Here is a 14,405-nt window from a genome sequence, read left to right on the forward strand (position 1 = left end):
TTCCACAACTTCACTCTTCTGATGGTTAGAAACCTTCGTCTAATTTCAAGTCTAAACTTCCCGAGGGCCAGTTTATATCCATTTGTTCTTGTATCCACATTTGGTACTGAGCTTAAATAATTCCTCTCCCTCTCCGGTATTTATCCCTCTGATATATTTATAGAGAGCAATCGTATCTCCCCTCAACCTTCTTTTGGTTAGGCTAAACTAGCCAAGCTCCTTGAGTCTCCTTTTGTAAGACAGGTTTTCCATTCGTCGGATCATCCTAGTAGCCCTTCTCCGTAGCTGTTCCAGTTTGAATTCATCCTTTTTAAACATGGGAGACCAGAACTGCACACAGTATTCCAGGTGAGGTTTCACCAGGGCTTTGTAAAACGGTACTAAAACCTCCTTATCCCTACTGGAAATGCCTCGTCTGATGCATCCCAAGACTGCATTAGCTTTTTTCACAGCCATATCACATTGGCGGCACATAGTCATCCTGTGGTCAACCAATACTCCAAGGTCCTTCTCCTCCTCCATTACTTCTAATTGATGCATTCCCAGCTTATAACTAAAATTCTTGTTATTAATCCCTAAATGCATAACCTTACACTTCTCACTATTAAATTTCATCCTATTACTATTACTCCAGTTTACAAGGTCACCAGATCCTCCTGTATGATATCCCGATCCTTCTCTAAATTGGCAATACCTCCCAGCTTTGTATCATCCACTAACTTTATTAGCACACACCCACTTTTTGTGCCAAGGTCAGTAATAAAAAGATTAAATAATATTGGTCCCAAAACCGATCCCTGAGGAACTCCACTGGTAACCTCCCTCCAACCTGACAGTTCACCTTTCAGTATCACCCGCTGTAGCCTCGACACACTCCCTGGCAGTTAGTGGCTGCTGGGGCAGTTCTCCCAGGCAGGGTTTTCACAGGAAACAGCCAAGGGCTGGAGCACCTTCCCTGCCATGGGAGGGCTAGGCCCTGAGTCCCCCAGCAGCTGGCTGGGACCCAAGATGAGTGCGGCAAAGCCTATCACCACCATGCTGACAAGTGGTGCAGGCTGGGGGTAGGCACAGGTGCCCCCGCTCTGGCCTTGCCAGCACGGCCTGGCCCAGAGGCCAGCAGCCAGGGGATTCGTGCACGCAGGGCCTTGAGACCAGCCACTAGTGACACAGGATCGCTGGGCAGGGATTAGGGGTGTGGGAGGTTTACGATGGAGCAGCACAACCAGGGCTCCAGGCTGGCACTCAGGATACCTGGGTTTTATTCCCAGGGCTGCAGGCTGAGTCCCCTCCCCAGCCTGGCCCTTTCTCCCATCCTGTCCACCAGTCGATTCAGACTCAGCTCAGTGGGGCTGGACCTGGCCATGCAGCACCTGGGGGCCCCTAACCCACCCCCTCTGTCCCACCACAGGGAGGTGGGTAGAACCAGCCCCACTGAGATGCTGCAGGGGAAGAGCTCTGGCCGCCCTCCCCCCAACGTGGTGTTCGTGAAGACCCACAAGACGGGCAGTAGCACCCTGCAGAACATCCTCTTCCGTCTGGGCGAGCGGCGTAATCTCACCGTGGCCTTCCCTCGCTACACCTACCAGTTCGCCTACCCCCAGCGCTTTGCTGCCACCTTTGTGGAGCCGCTGCCGCCGGGCGCTGCCCGCTACAACCTGCTGCTCAGCCACCTGCGGCTGGCAGCCAGCGAGGTGCAACGGGTCATGCCCCCGGACAGCCTCTACCTCACCATCCTGCGTGACCCCGTCCGCACCTTCCAGTCCGTCTTCGCCTACTACCGCAGCACCGTACCTGCCTTCCGGCCCTTCGCCAACCACACCCAGCCCCTGGCTGCCTTCCTGCAGGCCCCGGCGCGGTACTACGACCTGGCTGACATGGGCAACGGGCTGGCCAGGAACCCCATGGCCTTTGACCTGGGGCTGGCGGCCGGCGGGGAGGAAGGGGGCAGCCGGTGGGACTGGGAGCTGGAGCGGCTGAACCGGACCTTCCACCTGGTGCTCATCGCTGAGCACTTCGACGAGTCCCTGCTGCTGGCACGGGAGCTGCTGGGGCTGCGGCTGGAGGAGCTGGCCTACGTGCGGATCAACGCCCGCCAGGGGGCTGCAGACGAGGCTGCGGCACCGGGGCTGGCGCGGCGGATCCGGGCGTGGAACTGGCTGGATGTACAGCTCTATCGGTACTTCCAGGCCGTGCTGTGGCGCCGGGTGGAACGTTACGGCTACACGCGCATGAAGGGCGAGCTGGACGCCCTGCGCTTGCTGCTGCGGGAGACCCGGGAGACCTGCCTGGCCGGGGAGGCCGTGGGGCCGGAGGAGACAGCAGACGAGCTGCGGCCCTGGCAGCCTGACACCGCTGCCATCCTGGGCTACAACCTGCGGCCCAGCCTCCCACCGGCCCAGCATGCCAGCTGCTATCGCCTGGTGCTGCCGGAGCTGCAGTATCACGCCCACCTTTACTACCGGCAGTATGGCAGGGAGATGTGCTGCCTGCCGCGTGACTAGTGGGGGACAGGCCAGGGGGCTTTGATAACCCACCAGTGAGCCCCAGCTGGGCCTCAGGGCCCAGAGCAGCAGCCCAGCCCCCTGGCACTACAGCCCCTCTCTGAGCCACAGCCCGCGAGCAGAGCAAGAGGCAGGGCAGCTGGGTTTTCTTCGCTGCTTTGTCACTGCCCACCTCCCGCTCTGAGCCTGTGACTCCTCACCCTTCGCCTAGCCAGATGGTGAGCCCTTCAGGGCAGCGCTCGGGACTGCAAGCTCAGTGTGTGCAGTGCCCAGCCTAACCCCTCTCCCCTGCCCCACTGGGGGCTGAGCCGCCGGGAGCCCTGCTCTTAGCCAGATCCACAGGGCGCTGCTGTAGCACACCCTGGAGAAGCTGGAAGTGGCCCTGCCACACCCTATGTCACGTGTGCTCCCCAACTTTCTCCTTCCAGCAGGACTTTACCTGAGAGGCCCAAGAAGCACCTGACTTGTGGGGGGGAGCACCCCTGCACACTGTGTCCTGAGCTGGGGGCACCCACAATAAATAAACCAGGTCCATTCAAAACCAGCAGCTGTGGCTCATGTTCTGACACCGATGCAGGAAGAGCCTGCTCCGTTGGGCTGCCCTGGGCTAGGGGGGAATGGGTCAGCTGCCCCAGAGGGGTGCTCATGGGGGGTAGGGAGAGCCCCCTTTCTTAGGGGGTTTCCAGAGCCACCCCTCACTACACACGTTGCACATGGCTGGTTCGATTCCCGTCCTAAAGCCCTCTCAGCCTGCCGACACCCCATAAGCCATGGGGCCCCTGGCTCCAGCTTTCCTCTGTGCCAGGGCTGGATTAGAGCAATGGAGGGGCTGCCTGGTGCCCACACAGTAGCCCTGTGGCTCTACTCCTGGGACAGCCATGGGGGAAGGGCCTAGCCCCTCACATTTGCTAGTAACCACCTCCTGGCTTGGAGGCCTAGTCTCATTCCCTATGGTGCGAGGGGTGACGCACCAGGGCAGTGGTCTTGTGGACAGCAGTGCTAAGGTCCCCTAGGGGATACAGGTGTCCCCCCACCTCACAGGGTCAGTGCCTGCGGATGGCAGCTCCCTCTGGGGACAGGCTGCAGCTGGGCCATCTGACCTCTGCACTCCGGTTCAGAGGGGCAGGAGGGTCCCGCCCTGGCAGCCCGGGAGCCAGCAGAGGGCAGAGCCAGACTCCAGCAGGAAACAGCAAATGACCCGTGCAGCAGTCGATCAGCTTCAGGGAGCGCTAGATCCCAGCAAAGTAACAGGCCCGGCCTAGGTGAGGGCACCGCTCTCCCCCGAGTGCCAGGGATTTATTCCAGTGTAAATCGCAGCCTGGGAAGTACAGTGTGCAGCAGGGGTCTCTCCAGTTCGCCGGCTGCCTGTCCCCACAGCAGTGGGGGGCTGCCCTTGGGCAACGTCCCAGCGCCCCCTGCTGCACTGCCAGTGTTGTGACATGGTGTGCGGGGCAGCCAGTGGCCCCCGCCACGTCTCTATAAATAAGTAATAAATAAGAGGGCGCGGCCTCCCCCTGCTCACAGAAAGACGAACTCGTCCGAGCTGGGCTTCTTGGCCTCGCGGCGCTTGGGGAGCTGCACAGCCTGCTGGGAGAAGCGGGAGCACAGCTCGGCCAGCCCATACTCCTGCGCCTGCCCCTCCATCAACGTGAACATGGGGTACTTCTCCTTGGCCGACGAGGAGTTCAGTACCTGGGGGGCAGAGGGCTGGGGTCAGAGGACCACGAGCGGGAGGCAGACACCCCACCCCCTTCGCCATACACACGTTATCCGCTTGCAAAATCCACGCAGCGTCCCCCTGCTCCCAGCCAGCAGCTCAGGAAGCCCATGCTGCAAGGGGCAGGGAAAAGGCTCGGGGCCAGGCCATTGGAGGCACCAGCCCCTTGGCTTAGCACGGTGGCTTCTCCGAGCCCTCACCCGCATGGGCAAGCGTTGGGGGAGGAGAACAGAGCCGTCCTGCGCTGTTCTGACCAGGCAGGATCCAGATATTGAGGTGGGCTTAAGTCTCCTCCAGTGGCAGGAGGCAGAATCCACACGATGCTTTTCCCAGGCAGGTGCCCGCACGCACAGTGCAGATGCCAGGCACCAGCACAGGAGCTGCGGGAGGGCTACATCCAGGGCGTTCTGTGGCCCCAGCAGAATGCACCCCCCAGCCGGTCCCCACTCCAGCTGGCACCAAGACATTGCCCACTGTGGCCCTTACCCTGGTCAACTCTGAGCACAGCATGTTCAACTCCTGCCCATCGCGGGCGTAGAAGCCGATGGTGCAGCTGGGATCCATTTTGCTGAAGGCCATTTTGCGGGGTGAGCTGCAGTGGAACGACTGGGAGAGAGAGCACATACATGTGTTACTCTACGGAGCCAGCCCCCGGCAGCAGCTACCCCCACATTCCCCATCTTGTACCGACCTCCAGGGGGAAGTTCTCCTTGGTGGTGTCCACAAAGGGCTGGCAGTAGTGGGGGTCCAGGTACAGCAGGAAGTCGTCTGGAAGGAAGGGGGGAGGTGGGGAGAGGGGAAGCATCAGCAGGAGCTCAGCAGCCCCTCCCTCAGGCAGCAGGGATCACACCAGCCCCAGCCCAAAGCATTGCGACTCAGATCGGCTGCAGTGCCACATGGGAGCTGTGGTTTGGTTCCCTCCTGTTCCCCCTTCTCCTATGGGCCAGGCTCCCCAGCCAGACTACACCTCCCATGATGTACTGTGGCCAGGGACTCCCAGGAGACAGCCACCACCCCTCACCACAGGAAGACTGGTGCATCATGGGAGCTGTAGTCCAACCAGGGAGCCAGGCCCAGGGAGGAGACTGGGGGGCACCTGAACTACAACTCCCAGGAGGCACCGCAGCGGAGTTTCCATTTTTTGCCAAGAGGCCGGAGATTTCCCACGGGAAGAGCCTGTTTTCCCCGCTCTGCTGCCCCGAACATGCCAGGGATGGGCACCGGGCAGGAGCTTGCAGGCACATACCTTGGTAGCCCACGAAGTAGAGCGAGTGCTTGGGCTTCCCACCGATGATCCCGATGCAGAGCTCCAGCTTCAGAAGCTCCTGAAGGGAGATGGAGACACAGGGTGGGGGGCTCAGCCTTAGTATTCACTTCCTGCTGCCCCACCACGGCTGCAGCCCTGCCCCCAGCATGGGCCCTGGGGCGGGCGTGGCCTGCCCAGGCAGACAGCAGGGATCCATGCAGCTAAACGTGAGGCTGCTCTCCACTATGGAGCTGGATGGGGGCGTCACCAAGAGGACTTCCAGGGAGATGGGGCTTACCCCAAGGCCTCAGGAGGTTCCTACATTGGGCCGTGTCTCGAGGCAGCTTGACGTACCATGCCAGAGCAGCTGGCAAGACGGGGACTGACAGGAAGGATGGGCAGGGTGCTAGCCTGGGACTTGGGAGACCCAGGTTCAATTCCCAGCTCTGACAGACTCCCTGGGGCACCTTTGAACATCCCTTAGCCTCTCCGTGCCTCAGTTTCCCCATCTGTGCCATGGGGATAATAGCGGAGAGCAGTGAGGAGAAATACATTAGAGATTGGGACAGGCAGATACTTATGTGATGGGGGCTGGACAAGTCCTGCCTTCCATTCCTTCCCGCACCAATCAAGGTGCCCCAGTTGTTCAGGACCCGCCCCTGCCCTACCTTCACGCAATCTACATAGACAGGATTGAGGGTCTCCCCGCCCAGGCGCATGGGCACCAGGATGATGACAGCTTTCCGCTTGGCGCCAGGATCAGGCACAGTCCGGCCGTCGCTCCCCGACACCAGTCTCGCCACGTCCCCCTTGTACACTGAGCGGGTCACCAGACAGAGGGGAGGGGGGTTAGGGTCTGGCTTCTTCTGCCGGGGGGGAGGGGGGTCAGATCCTAGCCCGGGGCAGGGAGAGACCCCCAGCCTCTAGGTGTGACACCTGAGAGTCAGAGTGCCCCCTACCCCGGGTGTCCATGGAGCACATCCACAGGCTACCCCATCACCACAGCACCAGCCTGGGGCAGCTCACCTGTGCAGTCCTGAGATACGTAGACAGCCAGGCTGCTGCCTTCCAAACAGCCTTCGACCGCTTTCCTGCAGGAGATGGAGGGGAAGAGAATGAGCGTCCTGCGGCCTGGCCTCGCCCCAGCCCAGCTCTGCAACTGGGATCGGAAAATGCCAGGCACCGCGGGAGTGGAGATTGCAGGCCGCAGGCTTGTGCTTCAGGAGAGCTCCCATGTCATGCCCAGGGCCGCCCCGGTGGAGTCAGCGTGGATTGATCCCCGGTGCTGGGGGCCGTCATCAGCTCACCTGACAATGTGGGCAGCAATGGAGGGGCCGTACCAGTCCCCGGCTTTCTTCCCCGAGCTCCTCCCCAGCTCCACCAGCCGGTGGATGCCGAAGGGTGCCTGAGGGTGATCTGCGAACCATGAGACGATCATGCGGTGGCTGCGCTCCTTCTCCAGCTCCTGTGGGCTAAGGGGGCGCAGAGGGGCCCAGATGCCCCAGTGGTCCCTGCCTCTGTCCACGGAGAGGGTAGGCAGCTGCTGCAAGCCGGTTCTGCCAGGCCGGGCAGGAGAGAGAGGTTTCATGGGGTCCATCTCCACCAGGCTGGTGGTGAACAAGGCATCGGGCCAGGTCCAGTCTAAGAGTAACAGGAGAGGTACAGACGACGTGTCCCACAAGTCTGCCCTGGATGGTGCAGGGTCCACATGTGGCATGATGCCAATACCCCTCTCCAGGGGCCAGAGCTCAGCCTGAAAGTCACTCATGGAGTCCAGGCCAGAAATGCACTGTCCTCCTGGGAAGCCGACTCCTGGATTCTGTTCCTGCCCCTGCCTCAGTTTCCCTCAGAAACACCCACCTACATTGTGAAAGGCTGAGTGCTCTAGGGAGGGGCTAGGCAGGGTATTACCAACAAAGGGACACGACCCAGGGTGCTCGGAGCGCCGGCTGCTCCCTCCACCCCAGCAGCCAGAGCAGCTGTGGCCTTTGCTGAGCACGTGCAGTGTCTTGCCCCTAGCTCTTGGGGCAGAACTCTCCCCCCGGGGGGCAGACGGTCCCACTGCCACTTCTTGCAGGGTGTCTTAACCCTTCCTCTGAAGCTCCTTTACCCCTCCCACATGCCACCCCCCAGGGCCAGGGCACAGAACCGGGAGCCCTGGGCGCACGCTGGCCAGCCTTGGATTTCTGCGGCGCCCGCCAGCAGCCCACCCCCACACTCACTGCTGCCGAGGAAATGCAGAAGGAGCCCTTGGGCGAGAATCATCTGCCCGCTGCGGAGCATGCATCCCCAGCCGCAGTCCGTGGTCCACACGGTGCCCTCCAGCTGCTGGAACTCCCGGCGGTAGGTGAGCCAGATGCGGGAGGCAAAGTCCTTCTGGAATCGCTCCACGTCCTCTGCAGGAGAGACCCCCCCCGGCCCAGTCAGCCACAGGGGGGCAGGAGGGACCCCCACCAGCCACAGGGGCCCCTGCCCAGCCACCAGCTGCCAAACACGTATGGGAGGCCTCCCCACTCAATCCAGGGGCAGGGTAGCAACACAGAAAGGAACCCTGCTGTCACAGCCCCATTTTGGAGCCTCTCAGTGCTGCTCCGTCAGTGGCCAGAGGGGGCGATGTTAGCACTGAGCCTTATCAACAGGAGAGAGCTCTGGGCCAGGGCTCCCAAACACTAGGGATTAAGGTGTGTGATGGGGGCGGGGGAGTGGGATTCCACATAAAGCTGGGTGGGAAACGAGTCATCCAACACAAATGTGAGATTTTGATACTTTTCCCCTCCCTGAATCGGGATGAAGAGCCAAGATCTCAAGGGAAGAGTTTTGGTTTGGGTCACTGCAAAGGTTTTCAGAGTAGTACTCCTTTTCTTTTTTTGCAAAGGTTTTGTTTCCGTCCACTGGGGGCAGAAGGGGTGGGGTTGTGCTCAAATTAGTTTGACTTTATAAACAAAATCGGCACGAACCAGGAAACCGGAACTGCTCATTTTGGAAACACCAAACCCCACAACTCCGCAGCTGCCTCCCTTCTCCCCAAGTCGAGAGGTTCGTGAAATTGCCCTTCCTGGTTTGGACAAATCAGCATTCCCAAGCTAGGAAATGGTTCACTGAAAAATCCCACCCAGCTCTGGTTCTGGGCCTTTGGCCAGACGGGAGCTAGGCAAGATGGAGTCATGGCTGATCTCTGCGCTATCCCGGCTACTCACCCTCCACCTCGAAGCAATAGACGTGGCCGAAGAGGTATATGGGGGACAGCTTGCTGAAGTTGGTTTTAGTCTTGACCGTCCATCCTGGGAGGGGAGAAGCAGAGAGAAGTGAGCAGTGTCCTCCCGTCTGCACTCCCTTCCATTCCCAGGTCTTGACCATCACAGAGAATAGCCAGCTCCTTCCTCCTACTAAACACTCACATCCCCAGCAGCCAGGGTCAATAACCCACAGCTGTATTCCCATGCACGGGGCGTGGATTCAGCCAGTGTACAAAACTCTGATGCTCTGGCTGGCTGCCCTAGATTTCCCTGCCACAGGGCATTACCCCAGGTGCTCAAGAGATGCCCTGTCCTCAGTATCGTGTCCTGACTGCAATCGGTTCAGGTGGGCACCATGTACTCAGCTTTGGGGGGGGTCACTTGGGGGTAGGGCTGACTGAGCCCCTGCGCCCACGGCTCTGGTTGTGTTTGCCACCTGCCCGCATGCATGTAATTTAAAGGAGAGAAAATGCCAATAGCCACACCTTGGTTCAATGGTACAAAGAAAGCCAGAGCAGGTCATGGGGCAGCTGAATCCTGCCACACGGCCTCGCCAGTCAAACCCAAACCAGTCCTCTGGCCAGCTCCCTCAGGAATGCTGTGCTCCACTTGCTGGCTGGGCCATGGCCCTCCCACCCATTTACTTTGTTGCTCTAGGCTACCAGCTACAGCCCATTGGAGGAAGTGAAACAGGCAACAGTCAAGAACCTCGCCTTGAAATTCCCTCTGTGGGTGGCTCCAGGAGCTGTGATCAGCATTTGCCAGCAGCATGCAGCAGGTTGTTAGAAGCAGCCATGTTAATTGCAGCACTGATCTAGACACAGGGTGTAGATGAAAGGTGCTGCTTATTTCTCCTCCACTCTCTACACTGGCTTCCCACACTGCTGGCTCCAGATCAAGGTCTCGGTCCTTAGCTTCAAGGGGTTCGCTTCTTGGCCTGGGCCCAAGATATCTAAAAGACCGTCCAAAGCTCCAGGGGACCGTGGTCGACAGCTCCACTCCCCGGCACAATAGAGTGCTGTGCCCTATGGGTAAGGCTTGGCTGGGCAGAAGAGAGTTTTCTCAGAGGCCACTCCCTGATGGTGGAACAAACTCCTCTGGGAACAAAGGACTTTCTCAAACCTCCCACCTTCTGCTGCAAATGCAAGGGGCATTTCGTTGACCTGCCTTCTCCAACACAGAGCAGCAGGGACATTTCAAACAACTCTAGAATGCTACCAAAACACGCCACGTCACTGCATGGGCTGCTCCCCGGGGCAGGGGAGAGGACTAACAGTTGAGAGACAGATAATCCCATTGTTTAATGCGCGCCTGGGAGGAACTCGGAGAGCACAACAATAAGCAGCGTAAGAGCCTGTAGAGAGGGTGCGTACACCAGCTGGGGCCAGGAATACCTCTCAGCTCGCACAGTCCGAGCTCTGCATTTCGCTCACCTGCTCCCTTCAACATGCCCACTAACAGCCCTCTATGGTCCTGAGGCACCTGCCTCCACCCTTGGGAGTCCCTGCACTCTGCTTTGATCCTGGCCACTCACAGGGCTGTAAGGTAGCAGCTGCTGCAGGGGTGTGTGTGGGGGGGATTCTAGGGACTTTCTTTGAAACACTCCTGCATTATCCCCTAGCCCAGCCACACCAGGGCCCAGGAGTCACATGGCACAGCAGGAGGAGCCTGGTCCTCAAGGCAGGTGACCTTCAGCCAGGGCTCTATAGGAGTGAAGCTGTCCTCCCAGGACCTTCCAGCTTCCAAATCCTGACCATCCAGAGGAGCGCAGGACCAGAACTGCCTTTGTTGACATGCTGATACAGCAGAAGTGTTGCAAAAAGTTTATCAGCAAGATAAAGTGACTCTCACATGCAGGCAACAGGCAACCACAGGAGGAGGAGGGTAGGTTTGAGGTCAGCTCTCGTTGCCCTGACACAAACAGAGCCAGAACTCAGAGGGAGTGTGGTCTTTCCAGCCATGTCAGCAGCCAGTGAGTTGGAGGAGCCCTTGATCTGCCGGAATTGACTGAGTTACAGGAAGAGAAATATGCACTCAGTTGCAATGGGGAACCCCACCCTCTCCACTCATGGTGAGGTTTCTGCTACCTTGCTAGGAACGGGACTCAAAGCTGTCCTGGTTAGGAAACAGCATGAATGACGGGCTCAGTTTGTAGCCATTACCCTAGACATTCCTCATTTCTTAGGGATCCCCCTAAGCCTGCAAGACATGAGGAGGCACTGATTGACTGATTCTCGTCACCCTCCTATGCTGTGGGTGAGCTGTTTGATCACTGTATTTCACCGCTGGGGAAGACAGAGAGGGTTAAGTGACTTGCCCTGGGCCCAGAGGGCAGCAGTTTCAGGGCTGGGATTAGAACAGGAATTTCGAGGTCCCTGTTCCAGGTGGACTGAGGAGTCTTCAGGTCAGAACACAGCTAGGGCTGAGAATGGGTGAAAACCAAGCCTCCCAGCAGGGCCACCTGGCTGGAGTCCAGCTGGCAGGATTCTCACAAACATCAAGACCTGGCTTGCTCATAGGCCTAGACTTGCCACAGCATCCAGACACACCCACAGAGACCGTAGGCAACCTGGACGGGCCGCTCCCCCACGGACAGAAGCAGGGAGTTTTCTGACACAAGCACCAGGGGAATCGACATGGGAATCTACAAGACAACTAGCAGATCACAATGCACCAACCTGCCTGCTGCCCACAAACCAACAGCTGTCATCACTGGAGCTGCCACGCCCCAGCTAGAGATCTGGGGGAAGAGCCTTTTCAACACACAGCCACGGACGCTCCCTTTACCATCACCACAACAGAAGCGGCCTGCAACAGGCTGCTGCACTGGCACAGCTAAACTAACCCAGGCCAAGCACTCCCAGGAGACCAGGAGCGGAGGGGAGCTTAAAGCCCCAGAAGCAGCACATTTTGGGGCAGCCAGAGTTCCAATACAGACACATGACATCTCATCATTCTCTTCCCTGCTGGCCAAGCCGCACCCGGCACATTTGAAATCCCAGGTGCACTGACTGGGCGGTGAGTCAGAGTAGACAGAGATCTCCTTCCCCGAAGGCCACACAACAGCGAGCTGGGCAGTAACTAGGTGGCTGGGGCGCTCACCGTATTTCACGTTGTTCCAGGCTGAGAGAAGCTTGTTCTTGATCTTGTCCACCTCATCAGGTTCGCTGGGCTGGCCGCTCTGCGCCCCCCCTGGGAACAGCCCATTGCAGCTCCCATCCTGGCTCCCGGCCCTGGGGTTAAAGAGCTTCCTGCCATCTGAATGGCGCAGCTCGTCCTGGCTGACATACTGCACCGAGGCAGGCGAGATGGAATTCATTTAGAAGGCGGGACAGGCGCAGACGGTGTTCTCAGGGCAGCAGGGCCGGGACGCAAGTGCACGTGCATTGCCAGGAGAGCAGAGCTGCTGAGCGACCAGAGACAAGGGGTTATTTTCAGGGAGGCGGCGGCATTTGGATACTCACTGTTAGCACAGAGGGGTGAATGTCACCCCCCCCAGCACCCTGTCATTTCCCCAGGTCTGCACCTCACCCCTCAATGCCGCTGCAAGAGAAGGGCATTTGAACACGGGCTGGGCTGCTTGACACAGCACAGGTGAGCGAAAGGCCCAGGGAACAAATCCAGGCGTCAGGGCAGTAAGTCAGTGCAACACACCAAGCCAGGGCAGCGCAGTTAGTAGTGGGTAAGGCACAGAGGGAAGCCTCCCATAGAGTCCTTTCTCCCTCTTGCCTCACCTTACACCCACATGCCCCACCCCACGGTGCTGTCCTCACCCTACCCTCTTTCCATACTGGGCACGCAGGGAGAAGCAGCTTCCTGCCGCACTGGGTTGCAGGGGCTCTCTGAGGACTGCAAGCCCTGGACACCCTGGGCCTCCCATCACCTGACCTCCCGCAGGCACCTCTGCCAGGGGAATCCCTTCATGGTCCCCTCCACAGCCCCGGCACCCCCAGCTAAGACTCTTCACCACCTCTCCGCCATGCAGCTATCCAAAGAGAGCTCTCATAGCCCCGAGTCCAACCTGAGACACGGCCCAGAGCCAAGACCTACCCCTGGCACCCCCCAAACCTGCCCCACACCTGCATAGCCCCGCTGCTCCCCACCCAGCCGATGCCTCCTAGGCAGCTCTGGCACCCCACAGCCAAGTCCCTGCTCCACACCCGAGGGGCCCCCCTCCCCAAACCTACTAAGCCAGGAATTGCCTGAGGTCCCCTGACAATCACCTCACGGGGGACCCCCATAGCCTGAGCACCCCACTGCCTAGCTCTGGCTGTCCCCATACAGCCCGCACGCCGAGCCCCTCCAATCTGAAAACAACCCACAGCCCTGTCCCAATACCACCCCCCGCAGGCCTGCTGGGGGGACTCCAGCCCCCCATAACTCCAGTGCTTCCCCCATGCAGCCCTGTCCGCAGCGCACCCCCCATAGCTCAGGGTTTCCCACACACCTACCTCACAGCCCTGCCCCCTAACCGCAGCCCAGCGCCCCCCCACAGCCCTGCCCCCTAACCGCAGCCCAGCGCCCCCCACAGCCCTGCCCCCTAACCGCAGCCCAGCGCCCCCCACAGCCCTGCCCCCTAACCGCAGCCCAGGGCCCCCCCACAGCCCTGCCCCCTAACCGCAGCCCAGCGCCCCCCCACAGCCCTGCCCCCTAACCGCAGCCCAGCGCCCCCCCACAGCCCTGCCCCCTAACCGCAGCCCAGGGCCCCCCCCACAGCCCTGCCCCCCTAACCGCAGCCCAGGGCCCCCCACAGCCCTGCCCCCTAACCGCAGCCCAGGGCCCCCCCACAGCCCTGCCCCCTAACCGCAGCCCAGGGCCCCCCCACAGCCCTGCCCCCTAACCGCAGCCCAGGGCCCCCCCACAGCCCTGCCCCCTAACCGCAGCCCAGGGCCCCCCCACAGCCCTGCCCCCTAACCGCAGCCCAGGGCCCCCCCACAGCCCTGCCCCCTAACCGCAGCCCAGGGGCCCCCCACAGCCCTGCCCCCTAACCGCAGCCCAGCGCCCCCCCACAGCCCTGCCCCCTAACCGCAGCCCAGGGTCCCCCACAGCCCTGCCCCCTAACCGCAGCCCAGGGCCCCCCCCACAGCCCTGCCCCCTAACCGCAGCCCAGCGCCCCCCCACAGCCCTGCCCCCTAACCGCAGCCCAGCGCCCCCCCCACAGCCCTGCCCCCTAACCGCAGCCCAGGGCCCCCCCACAGCCCTGCCCCCTAACCGCAGCCCAGCGCCCCCCCACAGCCCTGCCCCCTAACCGCAGCCCAGCGCCCCCCCACAGCCCCTCCGTCGCGCCCGGCCCCCCGGTAAGCACCCCAGACCCCGGCCGCACCTGGGCGGACTCGGGGCTCGGGCCCGGGCCGGCTCCGCTGCTCACTCGGTCCCCGGTTGGGGCCCCGCAGCTCCCCCGCCTCCCGCCGCCGCCGCCATCTTAGCTCCGGGCCAGAACCCGGAAGCGCCCGGCCCCTCTCCGGGCGGAAGCGCCTCCCTGCCGGCGCCATACGTCACCGGAAGTGGCGTTGCCAGGCGACGGGGCGAGTCCCTTCCGGCGCGGCTTGGGGTCACCCTGAGGTTAGCGGGGTCGGGAGGGGGAGGTCGGGGTCAGAGGTCATCGGGGTCTGACAGGGCCGGAGGTGAGAGGTCACTACAATGTGATGGGACGAAAGGTCAAAGGTCACTGGAGTTTAGCGGGCTTCAGAGATCACCCAAGCAGC

At 60.9% G+C, this 14,405-nt stretch overlaps 2 protein-coding genes across 3 annotated transcripts; one reads left to right on the forward strand and one right to left on the reverse strand.

Annotated features, from left to right (window-relative positions):
- Nucleotides 1-714: 714 nt before the first annotated feature.
- LOC119846070 (galactosylceramide sulfotransferase-like) lies at nucleotides 715-3,753 on the forward strand. Its single transcript, XM_038379199.2, has one exon. It carries the CDS (start codon nucleotides 1,209-1,211, stop codon nucleotides 2,499-2,501), a length of 1,293 nt encoding a protein of 430 aa, XP_038235127.1. The 5' UTR covers nucleotides 715-1,208; the 3' UTR covers nucleotides 2,502-3,753.
- On the reverse strand, nucleotides 3,742-14,161 carry ATG4D (autophagy related 4D cysteine peptidase). Of its 2 annotated transcripts, none has more exons than XM_038379198.2 (11): nucleotides 14,024-14,161; nucleotides 11,803-12,103; nucleotides 8,662-8,745; nucleotides 7,687-7,860; nucleotides 6,772-7,105; nucleotides 6,491-6,555; nucleotides 6,133-6,281; nucleotides 5,465-5,543; nucleotides 4,910-4,986; nucleotides 4,705-4,824; nucleotides 3,742-4,193 (listed from the first exon to the last, which is right to left on the reverse strand). In XM_038379198.2, the coding sequence occupies exons 2-11, from the start codon at nucleotides 12,017-12,019 to the stop codon at nucleotides 4,020-4,022; spliced, it is 1,473 nt and encodes a 490-aa protein (XP_038235126.1). In that variant the 5' UTR covers nucleotides 12,020-12,103; nucleotides 14,024-14,161; the 3' UTR covers nucleotides 3,742-4,019. The 2 variants fall into 2 exon arrangements, with proteins under 2 accessions (XP_038235126.1, XP_038235125.1); XM_038379197.2 differs by having other exon boundaries at nucleotides 11,803-12,106; nucleotides 14,024-14,158.
- Between the last annotated feature and the right edge of the window lie 244 nt (nucleotides 14,162-14,405).

Source organism: Dermochelys coriacea, chromosome 20, assembly GCF_009764565.3.
Source record: "Dermochelys coriacea isolate rDerCor1 chromosome 20, rDerCor1.pri.v4, whole genome shotgun sequence".
Lineage (NCBI taxonomy): Eukaryota > Metazoa > Chordata > Testudines > Dermochelyidae > Dermochelys > Dermochelys coriacea.